Source organism: Mesoplodon densirostris, chromosome 5 (genome assembly GCF_025265405.1).
Source record: "Mesoplodon densirostris isolate mMesDen1 chromosome 5, mMesDen1 primary haplotype, whole genome shotgun sequence".
NCBI lineage: Eukaryota > Metazoa > Chordata > Mammalia > Artiodactyla > Ziphiidae > Mesoplodon > Mesoplodon densirostris.
The window spans coordinates 26,451,496-26,476,921 of NC_082665.1; the positions used below are offsets into that span (position 1 = coordinate 26,451,496).

The following is a 25,426-nucleotide window of genomic DNA, read 5'->3' on the forward strand; positions in this document are numbered from 1 at the left end:
GGTGGGGGTCATAAATTAATTGAAAAAAGCAATATAAAAATAACAAATAATAAAGTACCACTTTCAGATGATTCAAGTATCAACTTGGTATGCATGTAAGTTCACCAATTTATTTCTTCACCTATGATTTCATATTCAAAGTGCCACAGCTGACTTAAGTATTGATAGTCAGAAATGTATAAAGTCAAGCTCTTAAAGGAAATACTATTTAGATGGTGAATTTGTCCTTAGAACTTTAATGCCTTTACTATTTCAATATAACCAAATAAAACTTTTTGTGAAGTATTATTCTTACAGTTTTTGGTTAATTTTTATATATATATATATATTGTTTTGAGGCTGGTAGCAAAAATTAAAACAGGTGCTCACATCTCAAGAGGAGAGCACAGATGAAGGGTACAGAGGCTCTATACTATGGACCCGTCCTTGCTCTGTGCTGGAATCATCACGGGCACTGCTCCCATCCTACTGAGATTAGGGGCAGCTACCTTAGCAGTTGGGAGTGTTGCACTCTGAGGATCGCGCTCGAAGTCTTCGCTTGGCACTTGGTTATACTGAGTCTTAGAATACCCTTCCATGTTGGAAGGGGACATGGATCCCAGGGATGAGTGATTGCTGCCAAGGTAGCTTCTGGCAGTGGACGTACGGCTCTTCGGAGGAGGCACGTCTTCCCTAGAAATAAAGATCCCAATACACGTTCAAAGAACAAATTTCTAAAAACCTACAATACGTACGCTATGAATCATGGGTAGGGAAGAGCCTCTAGTTAAGCATTAAGTACATAAAATCGTGTGTGACACACAAAACACAAGCACAATAAGGCATAATGTCATGAACTGTGTATCTGTCCCAAATTTATCATTTACAGTTTCTATCTTCACACACAATGAAATATTTTTACAAAAATGTGAGATTCTATAATGCTGTCTTACAAAGAACAAACTTCAAATATTTTCATATTCTAGTATCACTGATCAAGATAACCTGGTTACAGTCACGTAACACTCTATAGTCAATAAAGCACTAACACCTGCAGATATTTCTACCAAAAAAAAAAAAGACAAAAATATCCTTTTTATTATCAAAGTTACTCATCTAAGACTTTAGCTGAAAACTTAGCAGATTGAAGTTTGCAAAAACTGAGAATTAGGCATAAGAATTTTCACACTAAGCACTGACATAGAATATATATCTGAGTTACTTCTGTGCATTTAAAAAATAAAAGTGCCCAGACCCACCAAATGTCAATTTTCTGGGTGTTACTTTGGTCATATGTTATTATTTTTACAAGTTCTATAATCCAATGTGCACTTCTAGTTAAGATCTACTAGTTTAGAATATTTTAAAAATAAAATAAAATCACATTACCCATAGTTCTATTAACTACCTATGTCACTTGATACAATCAGATCTTTAAAAAAAAAAAAAAAAAAAAAAAAACCCAGGGCTTCCCTGGTGGCGCAGTGCTTGAGAGTCCACCTGCCGATGCAGGGGACACACGGGTTTGTGTCCCGGTCCGGGAGGATGCCACATGCCGCGGAGCGGCTGGGCCCGTTATCCACGGCCGCTGAGCCTGCGCGTCCGGAGCCTGTGCTCCGCAACGGGAGAAGCCACAACAGTGAGAAGCCCGTGTACCGCAAAAAAAAAAAAAAAAAAAAAAAAAAATGGAGATGTTAAGGTTTGGGGTTTTGATCCTCCCGGACTGGGGCACAAACCCGTGTCCCCTGCATCGGCAGGTGGACTCTCAACCACTGCGCCACCAGGGAAACCCAACATCTCCATTTTTTGAAAACTTTATGCCTGTACTTTTTTTTCTTTCACATCTTTATTGGAGTATAATTGCTTTACAATATTATGTTAGTTTCTGCTGTACAACAAAGGGAATCAGTTATACGTATACATATATCCCCATATTCCCTCCCTCTTGAGCCTCCCTTCCACCCTCCCTGTCCCACCCCTCTAGGTCGTCACAAAGCTTTCAGCTGATCTCCCTGTGCCATGCAGCTGCTTCCTACTAGCTACCTTGTATTTGGTAGTGTATATATGCCCATGCTACTCTCTCACTTCCTCTCAGCTTACCCTTCCCCCTCCGTGCCCTCAAGTCCATTCTCTACGTCTGCGTCTTTATTCCTGTCCTGCCCCTAGGTTCATCAGAACCGTTTTTTTTGTTGTTGTTGTACCACATATATGTGTTAGCATACAGTATTTGTTTTTCTCTTCCTGACTTACTTCACTCTGTTTGACAGACTCTAGGTCCATCCACCTCACTACAAATAATTCAATTTCATTTCTTTTTATGGCTAATATTCCTTTGTACACATGTGCCACATCTTCTTTATCCATTCATCTGTTGATGGACACTTAGGTTGCTTCCATGTCCTGGCTATTGTAAAGAGAGCTGCAATGAATATTTTGGTACATGACTCTCTTTGAATTATGGTTTTCTCAGGGTATATGCCCAGTAGTGGGACTGCTGGGTGGTATGGTAGTTCTATTTTTAGTTTTTTAAGGAACCTCCATACTGTTCTCCATAGTGGCTGTATCAATTTACATTCCCACCAGCAGTGCAAGAGGGTTCCCTTTTCTCCACACTCTCTTTTTGATGATGGCCATTCTGACCGGTGTGAGGTGATACCTCATTGTGGTTTTGATTTGCATTTCTCTAATAATTAGTGACGTTGAGCATCTTTTCATGTGTTTGTTGACAATCTGTATGTCTTCTTTGGAGAAATGTCTATTTAGGTCTCCCGCCTATTTCTGGATTGGGTTGTTTTTTTGATATTGAGCTGCATGAGCTGTTTGTATATTTTGGAGATTAATCTTTTGTCAGTTGCTTCATTTGCAAATATTTTCTCCCATACTGAGCGTTGTCTTTTCATCTTGTTTATGGTTTCCTTTGCTGTTTCATGCCTATACTTTATTGGGAGAAGGTAGACATCTTGAGAAAAGCATTTTGCAATGCTTCTTAACGTAGAGCCCAAAACGGGGGAGGAGGGCACAATGTAGGTTGGTTGGCTCCACACACTTGAAATAAGTAAAAGCTTTCAAATGTGTTGAAGGGAAGAGCGATAGCTTTCATCCAATTCTCATAGGGGCAAATGCTTCAGATGGTTAAGAGAATTAATGCTTTAGTGACATAATAAATTGAGTATATATCAGTCAACTCCTGTGTCACTTAATTACCTGATATCATGATGAACTTCCTTTTCGTATTTTTCTTCTCTGCGCTTTTTACGACAGCAAAAGACGATAAGACCAATGAGCACTAGTGCAAGCAAAATTCCTATAACAGCTCCTGCAATTGTCCCAGCTCTATTTGAAGCTTGAATAAAGTGTTAATAAGAAAATAATTAATATTTTAAAAAAGCAAAACAAACAAACAAAAAAACTTCCATCTAGTCATTTTGAAGGTAAGGATACACAATGACATTGATTTCATCGCATATATTAACGTTAAGAGACAAATTAGTTAGCTTTTTCTGGTCTAGGGGAAAATCCACTAAAAGAACTTTCTTCTGAACTGTGTAAGCTATTTCAAGGATAAAAAGAATAAAACCACTATAAAAGATTTTAATATTCACAGCTATCTTGGTTGGCATATAAGAATGTTCTAAAAAGCCTGTCCTCACTGACATTGGCTAAATACGGTACAAGAGTCAATTTGACAACTCTTGCCTCTTTAATGTCACTACAGTAATGAAGAAGGCCTGGGCTTCCCTGGTGGTGTAGTGGTTGAGAGTCTGCCTGCCAATGCAGGGGACACGGGTTCGTGCCCCGGTCTGGGAAGATCCCACGAGCCGCGGAGCGGCTAGGCCCGTGAGCCATGGCCGCTGAGCCTGCGCGTCCAGAGCCTGTGCTCCGCAATGGGAGAGACCACTACAGTTAGAGGCCCGCGTACCGCAAAAAAAATAAATAAATAATAATAATAATAATAACAATAATAATAATAATGAAGAAGTTTTTATTAATAAAATGTAGTACTTTTTTTCTTTCCATGACTTAGAAAAGCTAGCAACCAAGCCACAGAGTGCTTTGCTCCAAGTTAGCATCCCCTTGCCCTTAATACCCACACTCACTGATGGAACCAAAGGAGGCTGTATAAAGATAACACTATCACAGCAGAAAGAAGATAACTTACGAGGAACAACATCCAGGCGTAGCAGGCATTGATCAGAGCCCACTCTGTTTTTGACTGTACAACTGTATGTCCCAGAGTATTCGGTAGTGGCATTTTTTACAGATATAACAGGTGAAGTCATTTCTATGAGAAGAAAGGGGGTAAGGGAGCAAAACCCATTCTTATAGTAACATACTGCTGAGTTTTTAGTAAAGGCAAACTCTACTTGGTTGACAATCCAGGTAAAAGTGAGACAAACTGAAGCTACATACAGAAAAAACTTGGCAAGACACGTGCATGTCTCCGGGATGCAAACGACTGTGCCTCTAGTTCATTTATGTCAAAGCCAAGGTAATCATGACCCCTTCAGTCAGGCACAGGGAGTCTCTGCTGAAGCAGAGCCACGTTGACTATAAAAAACATTGTGCCACAAAGGCTCTTAGGTGCAGCAGGAAGATTTACAAAATATATTTCATCCCTCCAGACAGAAGAAACATAAAAGAAAGTTAGAGGGGGTCGTATTGTTCAGCCTCTTAGTTTGAAAAACAGAGGTGGAGAGAGATCCTGCTTAAGAGCGGGGTGGGGTGGGAGGGAGGAGAGTGGAGCATGGTAACCAGTTTGAATAACAGGTTAATTATAACATACAGATGAGTAATCAGATTTAAACAATTTGAATCTTTTTGGTTAGTCATAGCTGTTGTTTTTTTGTTTTAACAGACATGCCATGGTTAAATAACCATATCTTCAACATGAATCCAGGCAAAACACTCAACATCCAACTCTTGCTGTAACTTAACCACTAATTTATGATAATGAGCAGTTTCCATCAATATTACCAACAATTAATAAACATACAACAAAGAAACCAATTATAATATCCTAAATGGTGATCATTATAAAAATATCTCTTCACTTACACTACATGACACCAAGCTGTCATTATAAAAACACTGACTAATTCCCACAGAATCCTGATTGCTCTGTCTAGAAAAGGGAAGGTATATGGGGATTAAAAAATATACATTTACATGCACAAACCCTACTAGACTTAAGTCCAAATCAATGGCACACGATTCAAAGTGCATCATCAGCAGTACCTGGTAACCATGAGGTGGGCAGTTTCTGTGAGTTGGACAATTTTTGCCATTCATATCGTAATGGGAGTGAACCTTCTTTTGGTTCACATTTTAGTTTAAAGTCACTTCCAATTTCTTCTGATCCATCAATGTAACATCTTGTACCTGAAGGCTTAACTGAGAAAAGAAAATAAGTTATAACTTTATACAAGAGAACGGAATGTATGTTTCTAATGACTACTTAAACACACAGCATGTCGCACAACCACTAACTCGACAGCAGGGGGTCCTGGGTCCAGAGTGGACAAGACTGAAAGGCTACAATAGGTTGCCAACGCCAGTTTACTCAGCCTGATCCAGCACAAAACAGGCAAGAATGAGCTCAGGCAAGCAGCCACTGCACAAGGCCAGGCAGCATCTCAGGTGCGGCTCTGTGCCCCTCCATCCCATGGGGCACATGTGAAAAAAGCAAGGATGATGCGGGCTGGGCTACTTCAGACCCAAGGAAGCTTCTTCCCCCCCCCACCCCCCATTCCTAACCTATTCTACTTGGAGCTTGACATGTAGCCCTCTGGGAGTATGTGCACCGTCACATTCCTCTCTGTGTGCTGTTAACCCAACAATCAGGGGGTTGACGATACATTATGCTGATAAGAGGGACAATTCGCTTAGTACAGGAAGGACCAGTTATTTTCCACATTTACAGCAATCCAAAACCACCCAGAGAGCAGTGTTATAAAAAGGCAGATCTGAGGTTATATTCCAGGTCTAACTCCATTATGTGAAACCCACCTCAACACTAGGTTAACACCCTGGCAGTTCAGACTCTCTTGCTGATCTGCATTAAGGCAGAATACACATACAATAAAATTAACACATTTTAATCATGTGAGCTGATCACTTTCAACACTAGCACCACTCCAATCCTCTCCCGAGCAATTTCCCTCAAGCTGACTGCAGTTGATCTCACTGCACAATCCGGGTCCCAGACAGCCACTGATCCAAGATTTCTATTGCTATAGATTAGTTCTGCTGCTTCATGAGTCCTATAAATGGAAAAATACAGTATGCGCTTTTGTTTCTTTTATTCATCGTAAGGCTTTTTAAGACTGATCCAATTGATCTATGCTGTTGTATATAGATCAGTGGTCCATTCTTTCTTACTACCGAGTTGTATCCCATTGTTTGTTCATTCAGGTATTGATGCACACTGTTTCCTGTCTTGGGGCTACTGTTAAAGCCTAATTAGCTAAACTGGCCAGGAGCAGGTGTGAGGTCTGTGGAAATCAGACTGCTGTGAGGAGCTGGGACAAGGGAGAGAGGGATTCTGAAGGTTCTGAGAAGAGTCTTCTAGAGGCAGAGATCAGTTCTGAATCGGATGCCATTTCTGAGGCAGGGTTAGGAGAAGCAGGGACTAAACTGGAGACGAGGGTCATTTAGCAACCTGAGTGCCCCCAGTAAAGGATGAGCAGTGCAAAGTGGGTCTGGGGGCAGCAATGAGGGGACAGCAGTGGGCTATAGTTTCTCAGCGTCCCACGACCTTGGGAGAGCAACATTCCCCATAAACCCTGTACCTGCCTCTATTTGCATCTCTCCTCCCAATCTGATACATGGCAGGACTGCTTTTCTTCTGTTTTTCTGATTTTCATTCTTTCAAGTCCTGGGTGGGCTTTTATTCTTTCACTACTAAGAATAAATGTGAATGGGATTTACAGTTTGGTACTACGTGAACAGTTTGAACAACACTGCTTGCAAATACTGGTATATGTTTTCCCTTTTCATACCAGGTAAGTAAATGTTTAACTTTATAAGAAAGTGTCAAACTGTTTTCCAGATCTGGCTGACAGGGTCTGTCATACGCAGTGGGGCATCTTCACCTAAGGTGGTCAATCATGATCTCACTTCACACATGTCCTGGTAATTCTTAAATGTAATTGGATTCCTCCCCTTTGTTACTACTTCTACTTTTTAGTAAGGATCAACAGGTGCATTTAACTGCGTTGTTGACTTTCCTAAGCAAATCTTTTTCTTTTTCAGATTGGTCAGTTGCCCTGGACATTACATCAACTGGACTTTTGAATCAGTTTTGCGCATCATTTCATCCTCTGAGTCTTCAACAAAATGAGCTTTGTTCTCCATTTCTTCAAACTACCAATAAATAAATCCTTTATTACACAAACTAGCAGTAAGGGAGATACTGAAGCAATGCTTTGGACATCAAACTTCTATTGGTAATACAGCATTCTAACCCTAACCCTTCTCCTTTTCTACTGAAAAATGTCCCCTGCCCAAACATATCCAATAACAGGCAGTTGTTTAAAGTGGCTGCTCAGGAAATCAGGGTCCCACTGAGTTTGAGATTTCAACATACTCTATGCACAGCAGAATGAGATTTTTACCAGCACTGGTTCTGAGCGGTGCTTAGGACCAGCTGCCTGCTTTCCGCTGGGTGGAGAAAGTGCAAGTCTTTTACATGCCAGCCCCACCATTAAAAAGCCGGGAAGACGAACTCCTAATCCACGGCACTTCGATGAATTGAAAGATGAAACCACAAAAGAAACAAAAATAAAGTCTTACCCGCTAAGGTTTCTTTGGTCTGGGGCTCCAGGATATCTAGCTATTGTCCTCAGAACATGTGCCACCATGATCATTAGCAGAGCTAATAAAGAGTCCTTCTCAGTTAAGGGTACGTGGCCGTCAACTTGTATTCGGTCAGTGACCCACCAATTTAGCAATGCTGTGCTCCATCTGTGTATTATATCATCATCCCTCCATGCTAGTGTTTCACTGCCTCAGTCTATAGGAAACACTCTAAATCTCTATTTGGGACAGAATATGCTTTGATCATCACGTCACCCATACAGGAATATTTTTGCTTAGCTCAAAATACCTTGACTCCTGGCAAAATCCATGCATAGATGCTAAAAATCAATGGGCGAAAGTTTGAGGAGAAACAAGATATTTGCATAGTCTTAAAGTGGCTCCCCCGCTGGGATTTTTTTTTTAAACATCTTTATTGGAGTATAATTGCTTTACAATGTTGTGTTAGTTTCTGATGTATAACAAAGTGAATCAGCTATATGTATACATATATCTCCATATCCCCTCCCTCTTGCGTCTCCCTCCTACCCTCCCTATCTCACCCCTCTAGGTGGACACAAAGCACCGAGCTGATCTCCCTGTGCTAGGCAGCTGCTTCCCACTAGCTATCTATTTTACATTTGGGAGTGTATATATGTCCATGTTACTCTCTCACTTCGTCCTAGCTTACCCTTCCCCCTCCCCGTGTCCTCAAGTCCATTCTCTATGTCTGCGTCTTTATTCCTATCCTATCCCTAGGTTCATCAGAATCATTTCTTTTTTTTTTTAGATTCCATATATATGTGTTAGCATACGGTATTTGTTTTTCTCTTTCTGACTTACTTCACTCTGTATGACAGACTCTAGGTCCATCCACCTCACTACAAATAACTCAGTTTCATTTCTTTTTATGGTTGAGTAATGTTCCATTGTATATATGTGCCACATCTTCTTTATCCATTCATCTGTTGATGGACACTTAGGTTGCTTCCATGTCCTGGCTACTGTAAATAGTGCTGCAATGAACTCTGTGGTACATGACTCTTTTTGAGTTATGGTTTTCTCAGGGTATATATATGCCCAGTAGTGGGATTGCTGGGTCGTATGGTGGTTCTATTTTTAGTTTTTTAAGGAACCTCCATACTGTTCTCCATAGTGGTTGTATCAATTTACATTCCCACCAACATGGGATTATTTTTTAATCCCAGAGGAAAAGTAGTAATTTTATAGCAGAGAAACCTATCAGATTAAACTGAAACCAAGTGATCATGGTTAACAATAAGACAGGACATCACGTGCCCCCGACATTAACTGGAGACTACAGATGTCAATGCAGCAGCGATCTTAGATTTGACCCCAGCACAAAAAGGCATTAACAGGAAGCTGTGAAATTCAAATTAGGCCTGTAGTTTAGTTAATATTATTGTCCCAACATTAATCTCTTGCTTTTGGTAGTTGTACTATGATTTTATAAAATGTTAACATTAGGAAAAATTAGGTTATGGGTATACTCTCAGGAACTTTCTGGTATTTTTTCAACTTTTCTGTAAAACTAAAATTATTTCAGAATAAAAAGTTGAAAAAAAAATCCCAGTGTTGACTGAGTCCCCACACATGCTGTTGCCACGTGTTCTTGTCATGTGGGTGCAGTCTGAGCGCACCATATACACACATGAAGGAAAGTTAACTGTGCATGTTCTCCTCTGCAAAACAACCCAGTCTATTTATACCAACAGGTCTCAATAATAGGCTTTTTCAGAGTTCTCAGGGAAGGTGCTGGTAATGTGTGGCCACCATATTAACCCTCTGTCGATTCCCTTTGTTATCGTCACCCCTGTCCAGTTTCTTTCCTGAGTTGCATCCAGTTATACGTCTGGTGTATCTGAAAGAGCAGGGTGGGCCCCAGCAATGGAGCGAGGGATAGCAACATACCACCCCTCACACCGAGGCAGCTAATGGTCCACACAGCGCCCACGGCTCACCGAACGAGCTTTCATTACTCCGTGAACACCATGGTGGCATCTTCAGGTTTCCCACAAACGAATCAAAGTATCAGGCAGAGCCTCTGACAGTGAACCAAGCAAGAGCTCCACTGGACTGCCATTTCAGTCTGGTCCCTAGAGGGCACTTTATTTAATCTTTCCTCCAGATTGTCTAAGCAGAATTTTCAGAAAAAAAGCGAGCAAATTAGGCTTCTGTCCAGCTCTCACTTTCAAGAGAAACTTTTAATGTTTTCTCCCACAGTGGTCATGACTCACCTGGAAACACGGAAGAGATAAAGAAATTCTCCTCTGGCTCTGAGACAGCCTCGCCAGGTCAGAGGATTAGTCATCCCCACTTCCCTTCAGCAACCACTGCCCCCATTCTCCCCTACCCCTCATTTTAATCCCTCTCTCCCTCCCTGATTTGACTTCAGGGTTTGCTTGGCCACGGTGATGCCCCACGGAGCTAACAAAAGGAGTTCCTGTGTCAATGCTCCCCACAGATCTAGGCTGAGGAATAAGATGCCAGGGGTGTGAGGTTTAAAAGGCCATCCCTCCCGCCCGACAGCCATGGCTCCTGCCTCAGTGTGCCCGGCCAGAGCCTGTTCCTAAGGGATCTCTCTTTCCCTCTCACACACACTCACACACACACACTCACACACACACAGTGCCTGTCCACACCTCTTCTGAGAACATGTGCCAATCGCATTCCTCCCAGTGTACCTGTCCCCATCAGACAGGGATTTCACAATAAATAATTCTGATAAACATGTATAGTCTGCTTGGTACAGCATGAACTAGTTAAATTTTCATATATATCCTAACTCAACGCTTCCTGGAGAGCGGTGCTTAAAGAAGATACACTCAGGGTTATAATTCCAGGTATGCCTGGGCTAAGAGTTCAGACAAATTATTCAACTTTATCTGCTTTCATATTTATAAAAAAGAAAGGCAACTCCATGTTCGCTAAATGTAAACACAAAAGGCTAGAATTTCCAATGTTTCCGTATTCCTTTTTCTGGATCCTTGTTCAGGTTCACTTGCTTTCATACCACAGACATATTCTGAATGAGTTCCATTTAGCATGGAGTGCCCTTTACCAGGTCCCCCTCGTGTGCCCCCCTCAGTGATGTTGCCAGAAGACTGCCTTACCAACCAAGACAACCCCTGGAGTTGCCATTGGGGTGAAAAGAAATCCGCATTCTTATTCCTAATCTCTACCTGCTCTGATATTCATTCTTTAGAAAAGAATGCTACTCAGGATGAGTCTGGAATCCAACGCACTTAACCCCTCTGCTCAGTTTCTAAAACAAAAGGAACGAAAGGTAGAAGTTGATGTGGGGGGAGTTGTCCAGATTAGTTATCTCCAGGGGTATGGCAGGTGATTCCAGCAACCAGTATTTCCTACATAAAGTGGGTGCCCAAGTGTCCCCCAAACCTGACACCTTAGGTCACAGGGGAATTTACTGTCACTGAATAGTGCTAGATAGTTGAGATTTTCTACATGGCAGCCATTGTACTTTTGGATAAAGCCTACCACGATAAGATTTTAGAAGTATATTTATGAACAGTACCTTTCAGAGTTTCTCAGTTTGCAGTGGTAAAGAGTGCTTGTGCATGACCACAGAATCTAGAGGAGGATAACAAACTCTGCCGGCTTTGACTGTTTATAAAGCAGTTTATACATATCTCCTTCTTAACTGTCCTGGAGAGCTGCATCTTAGTGGCCACCTGTCTAATCTCCTCACTTTAAGGATGAAAAACATTGATGCTCATGGAGGTTAAAGGACTATCTAAGGTCTAAAGGCCTTATACCAATTCAATATTCCAGCTACCATGTTCCATCTCCTCTGTTCTAAATACTCCAATTATTCATCATAGAAACCTCATTTATTCTTTGGGAAATGCAGTTCGAAAAAGCTTAAGGCACACATCACAATTTTGAGCTGAATAAGACTGCAAAGAGATTTAATGATAATTATTTTTATGTTTCGAAAATGTAGACTGAGGCCCAGGAAATGAAGAGGTTCTATTTAATTCTCAGGGCAAACCTGAGAACTATGGGAAAAGCCTGGATCCCCTAACTCCTGCTTCAGGGTTCTTCTCCCATATCACAAAACTCCTTCGTTTACTTTCAAATGCTTTCATGAACTTCACAAAGAAGTTGGTCGCTTATTTTTCCTACCCACCCCCCCCAAAAAAGGTAGCTTTATGTTTTATGCTATTAGAGGACATTAGAATTATGTCAAGTATTAAAATTATTATTCTAAAAACCTAAGCTTTGTCTCACTTAAATGCTGCTACTATAGTACTGTAACCACTCACCCTGTTAATAAGTAACATTATTACAAATAACTTACCAAGAACTGTCAGCTGAATCTTCTTATTTCCAACACCGGGAGCTTTTTTCACTTTGCACTGGTATGTGCCAATATCTGACAACTGTAAATTTGTTACATTTATTGATGCATCACCAGATTTGAGATCAGTACTTGTAAAATGTACTCGTCCCTTGAGATCTTGATAGTAGTCGTCATAAATTTTGTCTCCGGAATATAAAATAATCTAAAAGAAAGTCAAGATAAGACAAGGAAAAAACAAACAAGCAAGTAAACCCTCTGTCTCATTAAAGGAGCTCTGGATACACCATGGTAATGTAGGAGCCACAAAAAGAATAAGAACACGGTATCATGAGGAATCTACAATTATTCAAATCACGGGTTAAGAAAACGGAAAGAAACCACAATATGATCCCAAAGTATGGTCACACACTGTCAGTGTAGATGGGGAAACCAAGACCGCCACATGATTAAGTAATGTAGCCCTCTATCAGAGAGCCATTCGGTGAGACTCCACAAGAGCATGGATTTGTGAATTCTGAAACACTCTATTTTCAGCTGCCTCAGAGGATGCAGTATGCCAATCAACTGTATAAAATCAGGTACAAACCACCACTACTGCCCAAAAAGGGCTTATGATAATTTACCCATGGAACTTACAGACAAAAAAAGACAACATTTTTTGTCTTAATATACTAAGTTGGAGGCACTCGAAGGTTCCACACCCTAATAGATAAAATAATAAAATAAACCTGTTAAGATGTGTGTGCCCAGCCAGGTTACACAGGACCTTCCAATTAATCTGTGATGAAGAGCAAAGACCTTTCCTAATTTCACTAAGTTTTCTGAACCACTGTTATAGGCTTTGATGGAAATAACTAAAGGCTAGATTTAGAGGGAAAATAAATTCTGCTAAACTTGACTTGGAAGAGAACTTATAATAGTCATCTCTAACTATCACTCAAATTAATTGAACACACTTTATAATTTTTCATTTGCTAATAAAATCCTTCATTCTGGCCATCTGAGACCCAAGAGCCAAAGAGCAGTGGTACCAAAGTCAAATAATAATCAGAAAAGACAACTACAGTCTACATCCTGCAAATAATTTTTTATCTGAGATGTTTATTATGAAAAATAAGATCGGAATCAGGGCCACCTGTAGGAATTTCTTCAGGGCACAGACTTGGGTTCTTCTATTATCACCTCCCCTACCATGCTGACCCCACCCCCAATTCACTAAAGATCTTTTGCTTGTATAAAGTGTCTGCATTGCAGACGCACCCAATACCGGTTTGCTAAGTAAATAAAAGACACAGTCGAAGGGTCCACAGCTGACTTACTGCGTAAAACAAGCCATCACTTTGTTTGTTCCATCTTCTCTCCACACCCACTTGACAACAGCAACACTGAAAACTCCTCAAATGAGACAGTGTCTCTTCCTCTATATTAAACCGTGGGCCCTCCTGAGCCACAAAGTTCAGTCCCTCATTCTGCTACACACACACTTCAGGAGTCTTTCAAGGAGGGCCTGACAAATAAAATGTGTCTCCACTGTCAGTCATTTTTGTAAACTAACTTAATGTTTTCCCATGAAAACAGTCTTATAAACAGTAGTTAAGAAACCGGGAAGTAACATTTACCAGGCGATTTTGATTCCTCTTTACAACCCAGCAGCGATGGAGACACTATCCACATTTAACCTTTAACCTGAGGAAAGCAGGGGCTGTCACAGACCTACTCTCCCAAAGTCACACAGCTGAGATGCAAACCAGATCCATGTGGCCTGACACTGTATACTGACTGACTTTATAAACATTTCTTTATGACTTACAGGCTTACGAAATGCTAATGCATACAGTATTTCAGAGGATTCTTACCACAACCCTGAGGCAGGTGTACTTGTTCCTATTTTACACATGAGGAGACAGAGGAGATAGTACACGTTAGTGCAGAGGATAATCAAGTGCGGGCTGGGGGGGTGGCAGGCAGGGCAAGGTCAGAGAGACTGGGGTTCAGACCCCCTGTTGCCAGCTGCGTGACCCTGGGCGTGTTCCTTCAAATCCCTGGGCCTCATTTTCCTCCTCCTCACATGTATAATCATCCTCATTCCGGGATGCTGTTTTAAGGCTTAAATAAGTATATATAATTAAAGTACATAAAACACTGCCCAGCACACAGTAAGTGCACAGTACATGGTAACTGTTTGCTGACTAAAGAGATCATACAAGGAATGGGGATGGAAATTTCTCCAGCCCAGTCCCCCACCGCACTGCCTGCTAGCTTAAAAATATTAAAATAAGGATTTAGCAAGCATTATGGTGTAGCTGAAATTCTATGTAAGCATCCTCCTCTGCATCAATCTCTCCCTAGCCCTTCTTTCTTTTGGTCTTCCTTTACTGTGTTTTAGGTTAGAGGCTAGGCTTTGCCACATTTGCCAAAATTGCCCAGAAATGGACACTTCAACCCAGTTCCTAGTTTCACACTTGTCTCACAAGTCCTGTAGACAGCAAGCCTGGGCCCCCCACTCAGCATAGAAGTCCCTGTCTCCTTACATGAATAGAAACGCAAGGCTATAGGGCACGCTGGACTTCTTGGTCTCGAGACGTACCTGGTCACAGGGCTTCACCCATGAGTCTTAAGCCAGAAGCATTTATGACCTGTGCTCTCCATTCACGCATCTTAACCACGGAACCAGAGTCCTGGACTCTAAAGGGGGATGGGCACTGCACTGGCAAGGGAGTCCGGGGTGTGTAGGACCTCAGGTAGAAGCCTGCGTTCAGGGTGCTGGCACTGCCATGGAAAGAGAGGGGAGATGGGGCTTCCCTGGTGGCGCAGTGGTTGAGAGTCTGCCTGCCGATGCAGGGGACACGGGTTCGTGCCCCGGTCCGGGAAGATCCCACATGATCCCACATGCCGTGGAGCGGCTGGGCCCGTGAGCCATGGCCGCTGAGCCTGAGCGTCAGGAGCCTGTGCTCCGCAACGGGAGAGGCAACAACAGTGAGAGGCCCGCGTACCGCAAAAAAAAAAAAAAAAAGAGGGGGGGCAGGGATGAAGAGCAAGATGAGAGGAGGGGGACAGGGTATCTGGGCTGAGTATACAGGATGAGTCAGGCTCAATTTATTTTGCTTAGGGGGAGAGAAGGAAGTTCTAGTACCAGAATCAGGGCAGAGATATACCCTTGGAGGGGGTGGCCCTAGACATTTACAACTTGGGAAAGCACCTTAATTTTTTTCTTCACAAATACATCATGGACAGACTGCTTGTATTTGCCAAAAATAGTTAATTACCTAACTGCACTGATTCAGCCATTAAACGGCTGGATAACCCCTTCTTTAACATGGACCATAAGTAAACATTTCCCTTCCAAATATATTATATATAATATTCCTCCAAATATGTGAACTTCTTTTTCTCTCCCTGGTTTAATATAATTTATCAACACTGATTTTTTAAAATTAAATATATCAGGCGAAGCTAATATGAAGCACTCTAAATTAGTGGAATATTCTGGTACCATTAAAAGGCAAAGCGTGATATATGTATCTGGAGATGAGGCTGAAATCGTGCCGCAGAGGGTTAACAGAAACTGGTGACTAACAGGAATTACTGAGCTTGTCTTAGAGAACAGCACATAAGAAGAGCACAGCTTGTTCAAAACCCCTCCACTTGTACCCTACCTTCTCTGACCCAGCTTGCCTTAATTATTTTTTAACTCCTTAAACCACCTTTATAGACAATGCTGATGTATGGGTCACATAGTGATGGGGGGGCTTAAGTTGTTTTCCAGGAACTGGGAGTTGGCTTCTGTGCAGTTCAAGCCGGCTAAGGTTGGCTGGGACCACCGACCCTAAAACTGAGTCTGGGCAGGTGTCCACTGAATGGCCTTTTGACGTCAGAGGGCTGAAAACTCCACCCTCAATCATGCTAAGTGCCTCCATTTCTGAACATGAATCTCAAGAAAAAGCATGTAACTAAGATAAATCTGCACAGAACACAGATGACCTCACCTTTTCCTAACTCCAAACACCTTTCCCCATGCGTAAGACCACCCTGCTTCTTCTTTTTTTTTTTGTGTGTGTGTGTGTGGTACGCGGGCCTCTCACCGTTGTGGCCTCTCCCATTGCGGAGCACAGGCTCCAGATGCGCAGGCTCAGCGCCATGGCTCACGGGCCCAGCCGCTCCGCAGCATGTGGGATCTTCCCGGACGGGGGCACGAACCCGTGTCCCCTGCAACGGCAGGCGGACCCTCAACCACGGCGCCACCAGGGAAGCCCCCACCCTGCTACTTTATCTCATAAATATGTCAAGTCCCTTGCCTTCAGGGAGGCAGATCTGAGATTTGTTCTGTCTCCTCACTTGGCTGCCCTGTGAATAACTCTTTCTCAGCTGCAAACTTCGGCATCTCAGCTCTTGTCTTTCAGCATTTGTCTTGCTGCAAGTCAGGCAAAGAAACCTGGTTAAATACCAAGGTTATTGGGCAATTTTTCTCCTTTGTGCTACTTTTGGCTTTTCAAGTTTTCTACATTACGCTCTTATTAATTTGTAATTAGAAAAAATTCTATAATAATACAGTCATCCCGGGGCTTCCCTGGTGGCGCAGTGGTTAAGAATCCGCCTGCCAATGCAGGGGACGCGGGTTCGAGCCCTGGTCCGGGAAGATCGCACATGCCGCGGAGCAACTAACCCCGTGCACCACAACTGCTGAGCCTGAGCTCTAGAGCCCGCGAACCACCACTACTGAAGCCCGCGTGCCTGGAGCCTGCACTCCACAACAAGAGAAGCCACCGCAATGAGAAGCCCGCACGCCACAACGAAGAGTAGCCCCCGCTCTCTGCAACTAGAGAAAGCCCGTGCACAGCAACAAAGACCCAATGCAGCCAAAAATAAATAAATTTAAATGAATAAATTTTAAAAAAAAGAAACTAGATCTTAATTATTAAAAAAAATTAAAATAAAAAAATAATAATACAGACATCCCTCCATACCCCCGGTGGGGGTGGGGATGGGGGTGGTCCAGGACCTCCTCCCTTTCCCCCTCCCCTCCTCAGATGCCAACATCCGCAGATGCTCAGGCCTCTCATACAAGATAGCGTACTTATGAGATGACTTAAAGTATATGCACCCTCCCATATACTTTAACTCATCTCTACATTACCTACAATACCTAATACAATGTAAATGGTATGTAAATTGTTGCTGGCATGTGGGAAATTCAAGTTTTGCTTTCTGGAACTTTCTGGAATTTTTGTTCCCAAATATTTTCAATCCATGAATGGTTGAATCCACAGATGGGGAACCCACAGATATGAAGGGCCAACTGCTGTTTTGTTTTTTAAGGAATTCAATGTATAGGATATTTAACTTGCAAAAATATGGAAAGCAGACTGTAATAATACATACCTTCATTACACTGTTAGACTTGACCCTTATACTGGTAATGGAATCCTTGTGTGAAATGTAAAAATTCAATTCTACCTAACCTTTCACAAAGCCTAGTTTACCAGGCATCCCCTAACACGTTATGCACATTCCTGCTGCACTGTCAGACCTGCTCCATATACGCCTCCCCTGCTCCCTGGCTCACATATACTTCCAAGTCCAGATTTTCAGAACGTTCACAAGTTCCTCTTCTTCCTTGCAGCCTTCTCTAAGAAGTCTGGTGACCTTTTCTTCCTCTTGAAATCGGAGGTCACTTATTATCCACTTCACTCCATTACATAAGTGTCCTCAATTTCCACAGCATGTGCCTTCCTCACCTACACCATAAGCTATGACTTTCTTCATAGCTCCCCACGTTCCCCCCCCCCCACATTATCAGCACAGTGACAGACACCGAAGACCAGTTCCCCGGCATCTGCCGAGTAAGCAACACATACCACTTGATCCACCTTCTGATTATCAGCTGGTGATAGCAGCCACTCGATGTCCAGAGGTCCCTGGTCTTCTGGACCGAGGGTAAATTTGCACGGCAAATAGGCAGTTTCCCCTTTGGCCTTTTCAATCATCTGTTCAGGAGTAGTGATACCCAAACTTCTGGCGAAATCTAGAATATGAAACATGCATATCGACTGAGCATCTGCTCTCAGGCTGGCAGCACGCTCAGCACACCTCAGCTCTTCAGAGGGAGCACAGGATGTGGGTGAAACAGGATTTTATTTGGGACCACAGGAATGAAATTCCAACTCAGCGGTCCCCAGTTTTTAAGTTTGTGCTTCTGTAGAAATAGAATGACAAATATTAATATCCATCTTATTCAACACAATTTCCTTTCAGAACACTGGAAAGTTCCCAACATTATATGGAATACCAGCATTCTCATATGAATCATAAGAACCTAGTAAAGGATTTCTATTATCCAAGCAGATGTTTAAAACTGAACCTGGCTAGAGTCTCTGAAAAGTCAATTATGTCATACTAATTCAAGGCCACATTAATTCACGCTTCCATGGTGCCAGGGACACACTTGGAACTCCCATCACTGGGGCACATGCTGATGAATTTTGACACGTTTTCTGCCAAGGCTTCTGTAATTCCAAATTTTTATTAAATTTGAGTCTGTAACTTTTATTGAATGCTTAAAAATATTTCTAAGCAATAAATTTTGATGACAATTCAAAAAGAGAAGAAACTGTCAATTTATATATTTTTAAATGTACCAAATAATTGACCTCAATATTATCTTTAAGACATTTCTTACTGTTTGTCCCTTCTTATTTCCCTTCTGAAAAACAGTCAGACATATTTATTATATCATGTTTTAAAAGACATCATAAAATTCCATAACCTATTCTCAAATTTGTATTCTATGAAACTTCCACTTAGATCACACTAATGCTGGATGGTAATATTTGAAAACTCTATAAAAGCAAAAATAGATGTCCCAAGCCCCAAACAAAAATTCCAACATAGTTTCTTCCAACTGAGTTTGTGAGAGACATGGCTAAAACCCACTGCAACCGGGCTTCCCTGGAGGCGCAGTGGTTGACAGTCCGCCTGCCGATGCAGGGGACGTGGGTTCGTGCCCCGGTCCGGGAAGATCCCACATGCCACAGAGCGACTGGGCCCGTGAGCCATGGCCGCTGAGCCTGAGCGTCGGGAGCCCGTGCTCCGCAACGGGAGAGGCCACAGCAGTGAGAGGCCCGCGTACCGCAAAAAAAAAGAAAAGAAAAAGATTACAGTTTGAGCAACCAACAACTTAATATAATGCAAATTTGGTCTGTAAACGAACTATCACACAAAACTTTTTTTTTTTTTTTTTTTTTTTTTTTTACTATTTACACTATAAAAGTTTGAACCACACTAGTCTGTCACTGTATGTTTTTCTTGTGATAACCTAACATTTTCTTATGGGTAAAGTCAAATGTGTAACGTATGCAGATCTGAAGTTTCAAATGAATACACTGGTTTCCATTCAGCAGCTCTACAACGTGGGCCTCTACATCACCCAACCCTGACTTTCAGGGCTGGATGATGACCTGGAAGAGACCCCAAGCACAAAGATTATGATACATGGGGCCTTCCTCTCTCCCCCACTTCCCATCCCCCTGCTCACACCATAAAAATAAACACAGAGCAAAATTAAAAGTAAATCCAAGTCCTAATTCTCCATAATGATGATTTTGTTGCTGGTTTTCAAATGACACATTCCAACAGAACAAACCAAAATGAAGAATTATATTATTATCCATCATATGAACCTTTCCATTAGCTCTTAGAAGAGGCTTAATACACGCAGACTATCAGTTGTAATGAAATGTTAGTAAGGTTGTAGCCAATAGATTGAGAAGGAAAGAAAAGTCAGTTTACATTCAAGACCATTTATATTCAGGTACCATCCTAGGCTTTTATCACATTTAAGTGAACTCATCAAACAGCAAATTAAAATTGGACACAGATTCTCTGCAGGCCCTCCCCTAAATCAGAGGTGGCCTTGTTTTGGCGAATAGAAAGAAAGTAGCCTGAGTACTGCTGAGCCAGTCCCAGGGCTAGGCTTCAAGAGGCGTTGCTGCTCCACACAGAGAGAACTGAGGTGTCAGACCAACAGCTATAAGTACCCAACCTGCAGCCACCCTAAAACACCACTCTAGTCCACACCAGCTGCCTGCAGCTCCAGGAGTGACCCTAGACAGGATCATGAACTAATACACGATTGTTCTTTTAAAGCCTCTAAAGTTTGGGTTAGTTTGCTAAACAGCAAAGATTGGTATGCCATCCAAAACCACTGATTCAGCCCAAATGGACCACTTACCATCCCCCCAGAAGTCCATACTACTCCAATCTCCATTTCATGTGCACATTTCTAGTTTAGATGGTATGATTTGATAGGTATCTGTGTAATCGCAACTATTTCTCCTGATTAATATTCAATCCTCTGAATAAATACTTTCTATCATTTCTAATAAACTCAATTCCATTCCTACCTCATTCACTCAGGCCCTCTGCTACCTCTCCAGCCTACAATGATTTTTCCTCTGTCTTCCTAGTAATGCTCACAGTACTTTACTTTCTGCTATCCGTTATCACCCATTTGGCGCTCAGCGAATACTATCTTCTTCTTTTTTTTCCTTTTATAAACTCAGGCTCCATGGTTTTTGTCCCATCTTCTAGATATCGATGAGCTTATCTTCCCATACTACCTTGCAATTTTCAGTGAATGTTTTAAATGCATGCCCTGATTCATCATTAGCTCCATCAGGGTCAGCAGAAATTGTGGATACCTTTATCCTCTGTTGTGTTCCTTGCACATTAGTAGAAAATAACTGGTGACTGGATTGTAAGTTTGATGAATTTTAGAAATGTTGAAAAATAGCATTAATCTGCCAGAAGGTCCTGCTACTTGAAGATCTCCTGTCTATAGCTCCTACAATTGTCTGCATTTGTCTGGGTATGAATACCATATGTATGATGTAAGATAAGAACAATCTAAGTACAGTCCAGGATGAGAATTCCATTTCAAACAAATCAAGACACAGTCCAAAAATACGGAGGCAAAAATATATATAAGTAAGAATGAAAATTTGCCATAAAAAAAACAATTAAAACTTCCTGGTTACTCTGTGCTTCTAGAGCTTTTATTTGATAAAAAATCAAATGAAAACTCTAGAGGCATCAATTAGGTATCTAAATAAGTGAAAGTTTAAATTATCCTAATTCATGCTCAGTACTTATACTACAGTCATTAGAATGAAATGTAACTTCGTTTTCATGATAGTATCATCCATTCTTTCTTCTTTGATACATAAAAATTACTTTTCTTTTAAAGAGTATCTTAGAAAACAGTTTCATGTGTATAAAAATGATCTGGATAGATATCAAACTGTTAGTTATTTTTCACAACTGGGATTTTAAGAAAGGTGAGCTTTATAATGAGATTTCCTTAATATGTATACTGCTAAAAGAAATTTTAAACAGACTCTTAAACGGTTTTCAGCATTTCTTTTTCCAAAAATGTTTAAAACATTCAACTGCTCTTCATTGTGTTGCACTAGAAATGAATTAAAATCTCAAGATGGTAGAAAACAGTTATTGGGTTTCCTAGCAACACTGAAGGGGCCTCTCTGCACGAGGGCATAGTTTTTCAAGCACTGATGTATGCATCAGTCACAAATTGTAGAAGACAAAAGGCAGACACTTGGTTTCAGGCAGTGTCTCTGGATATTCTTAACACTGCCCAATTCTATTTAGGAAGCAAATTGAGTGATAATTTAACTTGCAAACTACTTGTAAGTTCAAACATGGTCTCAAAACTAAGTCAAATAACAAATCTTCTTATAATTTTATTCAAACATATTCAGAATGTGATGAAATACGCAGCACATGATCAACCACAAGTACTTGGAGGGTCCTGTTAACAAGTGCTCAGCACAGGATTATGTAAATAAACAGACTGAATCATGTCCCTTTTTGGCAGTGACTAAAATAACATCTCCCAGTTTTCTGCTTGCTTTCTCTAATCTCCAAATTCCAAATCACTTGAGTCTGTGGAACCTCTCTTCTGCCCAGTCTGACTTCTATCTGAGCATCAAAATGACATGACTTCATCAGAGTATTTTTCAGCTTTGATGTTGTCATCTTCTGCCAAGGCCTTCGATCTGTTTCCACCGTCAGAAAGGAGCACAACTGGAGAGCGTGGCAGGAAGTACTCCTCCTGAAGGCAGGCAACGTTTGCAACTGATAACCTGCCTTACTTCTTTCATTTCTTTTCAAGTTTAAGCTACATGTTAACCTGGATGGTCTTCAGCTATCTTTTCCTTCTGTCAATCTTAAAATCATAGGAAGTTGGAACGTGCTCATGAAACTTTATAGCTGATTAAAAAAATAAATGAAGTAAATGTGTGAGAATTTTCGATAATGTTTTGACTGAGGAAAGTCTTAAAGAAAACTAGAGGGGCTTCCCTGGTGGCGCAGTGGTTGAGAGTTTACCTGCCAATGCAGGGGACATGGGTTTGGGCCCTGGTCTGGGAAGATCCCGCATGCCGCAGAGCAACTGGCCCCGTGAGCCACAATTACCGAGCCTGCGCATCTGGAGCCTGTGCTCCGCAACGAGAGAGGCCACGATAGTAAGAGGACCGCGCACCGCGATGAAGAGTGGCCCCCGCTTGCCACAACTAGAGAAAGCCCTCGCCCAGAAACGAAGACCCAACACAGCCATAAATAAATAAATAAAATATAAATAAAAGGCAAAATTGCTTTAAAAAAAAAAAGAAAACTAGAGAACACAGAAGCTATGAAGGAAAACACATAAATTTAACTATATTAAAAATCTTAGGTTAAAAAAATCACCATTTAGCTTTCAACAAAACTTGCTGAACGAAGGAAGGTTTTCTGCTGTTCTATCACTGAGGAAATGAGACAAAAGGAATGACCTGAAACGTGTTTTCCACATATTTATCTATACAAGCAAGACACTAAATGTGGAGTCTGACCAAAGATGGCATATGCACAGGGATTTCAAGCAGTGATGAGAGAGGTGTTTTCACCTGCGTGGAGAGAGGGGATCCCACATAAGCTGTCTAGAGATCTAAGCAATCAATGAAATGCTTCATTACAACAGAATCAAACGGCATTCAAGAAATTCTGGATGCCCGAGGTAAGCAGGTCACAATACGCTGGGGACAGCACAGGCAAAGCAAACTCACAGGCCCAAGTACCTTTGTCTAAGAGAATGGAAACAGAAGAAGCCAAGCTAGGCAAAAGTGTTGGAAATATTGCAGCACCCATGGAGGGCGAGTCCAACTTACTGGACCAACCCTACAGGAGGCCTGTGAAATGCAAATGAGCAAACCCACTTTGAGGAACTGAGGCTGAACTCACAAGACCTAATACGTGCAAGCATGCATCTGAAAACAACCCCAATGTCCGACAAAAGGCAGCATCCGAAAACAACCTAGACGCCTAATAACAGGCAGGAGAATTAGGGTAAGAAATCCAAGCTCTCCTAACTGAGACAAAGAACTAGAGCAAACACACTAGGCCAGAACGAGCCCGCTCCAGCCAAAGGACCTGACTAAAATATGGCTTTCAGGTAGTAAAATCGACTCCCATTTATATTAATGGACGTTCGACTAAACACTGCCACCACCAGGTTTAATTCCATTTACCTGACAGCAAAGACAGTTATCTAATCAAATTAGATCTTTCAAAAAGAATATGACCTTTAACATACACGTTTAATAATAAATATACAAGTATAATAATACTCTGGGGGGACTGTGCCAGTGACTGAATCCTGTCCCATCATAGTTCTTGAGGATGCCTTAATGAATCCCCCATGTGACTGGGTTAGGGCCGGCCATTAAGGAGGTGATTATGTTACATTCGGTCGAAGGGTGGAGCCCTAATTCGATAAGAACTGGTACCTCCTTAATGTAACTTTTTTTTTTTTTGCGGTACGGGGGCCTCTCACTGTTGTGGCCTCTCCCGTTGCGGAGCACAGGCTCCGGACGCGCAGGCTCGGCGGCCATGGCTCACGGGCCCAGACGCTCCGCGGCATGTGGGATCTTCCCGGACCGGGGCACGAACCCGTGTCCCCTGCATCGGCGGGCGGACTCTCAACCACTGCGCCACCAGGGAAGCCCTCCTTAATGTAACTTTGATGTTCTGATTTATAATACGTATATATTTGGTCTGTGTCCCAGTGCCTGGCACAGAGCTCCTAGGAGCGATCAAGGTGTCTTTTGTTATGATAACGGGGACTTTTAGAGAACTCCTAAGGAACCTAAGGACCGGCTGGTTGCCAAGGGAGGCGATCATGTGATGAGAGGATTAGAACTACCAGTCCCACCCCCAACCCTGGGGGGGAGGGGAGGGGGAGGGGCTGGAGATTAAGTTCATTCACCAGCAGCCAATGATTTGATCCATCATGCCTCTGTAATGAAGACTCTATAAAAACCGAAAAGGACAGTATTAGGATAGAACTGGGTTGTTAAACACATGGAGATGCTCAGAGAGCATAGAAGCGCGAAGCCTCTCCCCATACCTTGGCCCTAGGCATCTTCCATTTGGCTGTATATCCTTTTTATAATAAACTGATGATCTAGGAAGTAAAAATTTCTGAGTTCTGCGAGCCGCTCTAGTAAATCGAGCTAAGGAGAGGGTGGTGGGAACCCCAGATCTATAGAAGCATAGCTGACAACCTGAACGCGCAACTGGCATCTGAAGTGCGTGTGCGCATGAGGGGGGGTGGCAGGCTCGCAGGACCGAGCCCTTATGAACCTGTGGGTCTGACGCTACCTCCGGGTGGATGATGTCAGAATATCCAGCTGGTGTCAAAGAATTCCTTGGTGGACGTAGCGGGGAGGGCCCCCTATACACACACAGCAGAATTGGTGTCAAATTAAAATATCCCAAATGCAACCATTTTTCTCTATGTCCAGGCCACAACCATCTCTCCCACAGGCTGAGCCTGCTGTCTTCCCTGCACCCACTCTACCTCATTCTGACCACCTCCATGCTTCACCCGTGTGCTCTGAACAGCTGTTTCTGAAATTATACCACTGCCATGCCTGAACAACCCTGGCAGCCCCTCCCTGGTTCAGAACCTTTATCCTCCTCAAGGCCCTTGGTGAGCAGGCGCCTCCCCACCTCTGGCTGCTCAGCACCCGCACTCTCCCCGCGTGGCGCAGCACTGAGCACCCACACGCTTTGTAACACTGCCTTCCTTGCTCCATCCCACCTTTTGGACTCACTTCTATTACTTTGGTCTCGGGTCAGGCACTTCCCCAGAAAGCATTCTTTCTTTGTGCCCAAATACGGACTGAATCCAATGGACTCCTCAGTCAGCTGATGAGGCCTCCATCACAAGTACTTACCCTGTTTTACTGAGGTTGC

The 25,426-nt window shown here is 42.3% G+C and overlaps 1 protein-coding gene across 1 annotated transcript; it reads right to left on the reverse strand.

Annotated features, from left to right (window-relative positions):
* Positions 1–407: 407 nt before the first annotated feature.
* Positions 408–25,048, reverse strand: CXADR (CXADR Ig-like cell adhesion molecule). The gene is made up of 9 exons (XM_060098790.1): positions 25,029–25,048; positions 24,830–24,902; positions 23,386–23,491; positions 17,974–18,212; positions 12,116–12,320; positions 5,215–5,370; positions 4,139–4,261; positions 3,184–3,322; positions 408–672 (listed from the first exon to the last, which is right to left on the reverse strand). The coding sequence occupies exons 1-9, from the start codon at positions 25,046–25,048 to the stop codon at positions 408–410; spliced, it is 1,326 nt and encodes a 441-aa protein (XP_059954773.1).
* Positions 25,049–25,426: the final 378 nt, after the last annotated feature.

Bases quoted from the DNA above. Each gene is read 5' to 3' on its own strand.
- CXADR (XM_060098790.1), bottom strand. From the start codon at position 25,048: ATGGAGGTGGTCAGAATGAG. The intron at 24,903-25,028 runs GTAGAGTGGGTG...GTGTGTGTATAG, and splicing joins ATGGAGGTGGTCAGAATGAG to GGGGCCCTCCCCGCTACGTC. The intron at 3,323-4,138 runs GTAAGTTATCTT...ACTTTATTCAAG, and splicing joins ACGCCTGGATGTTGTTCCTC to CTTCAAATAGAGCTGGGACA.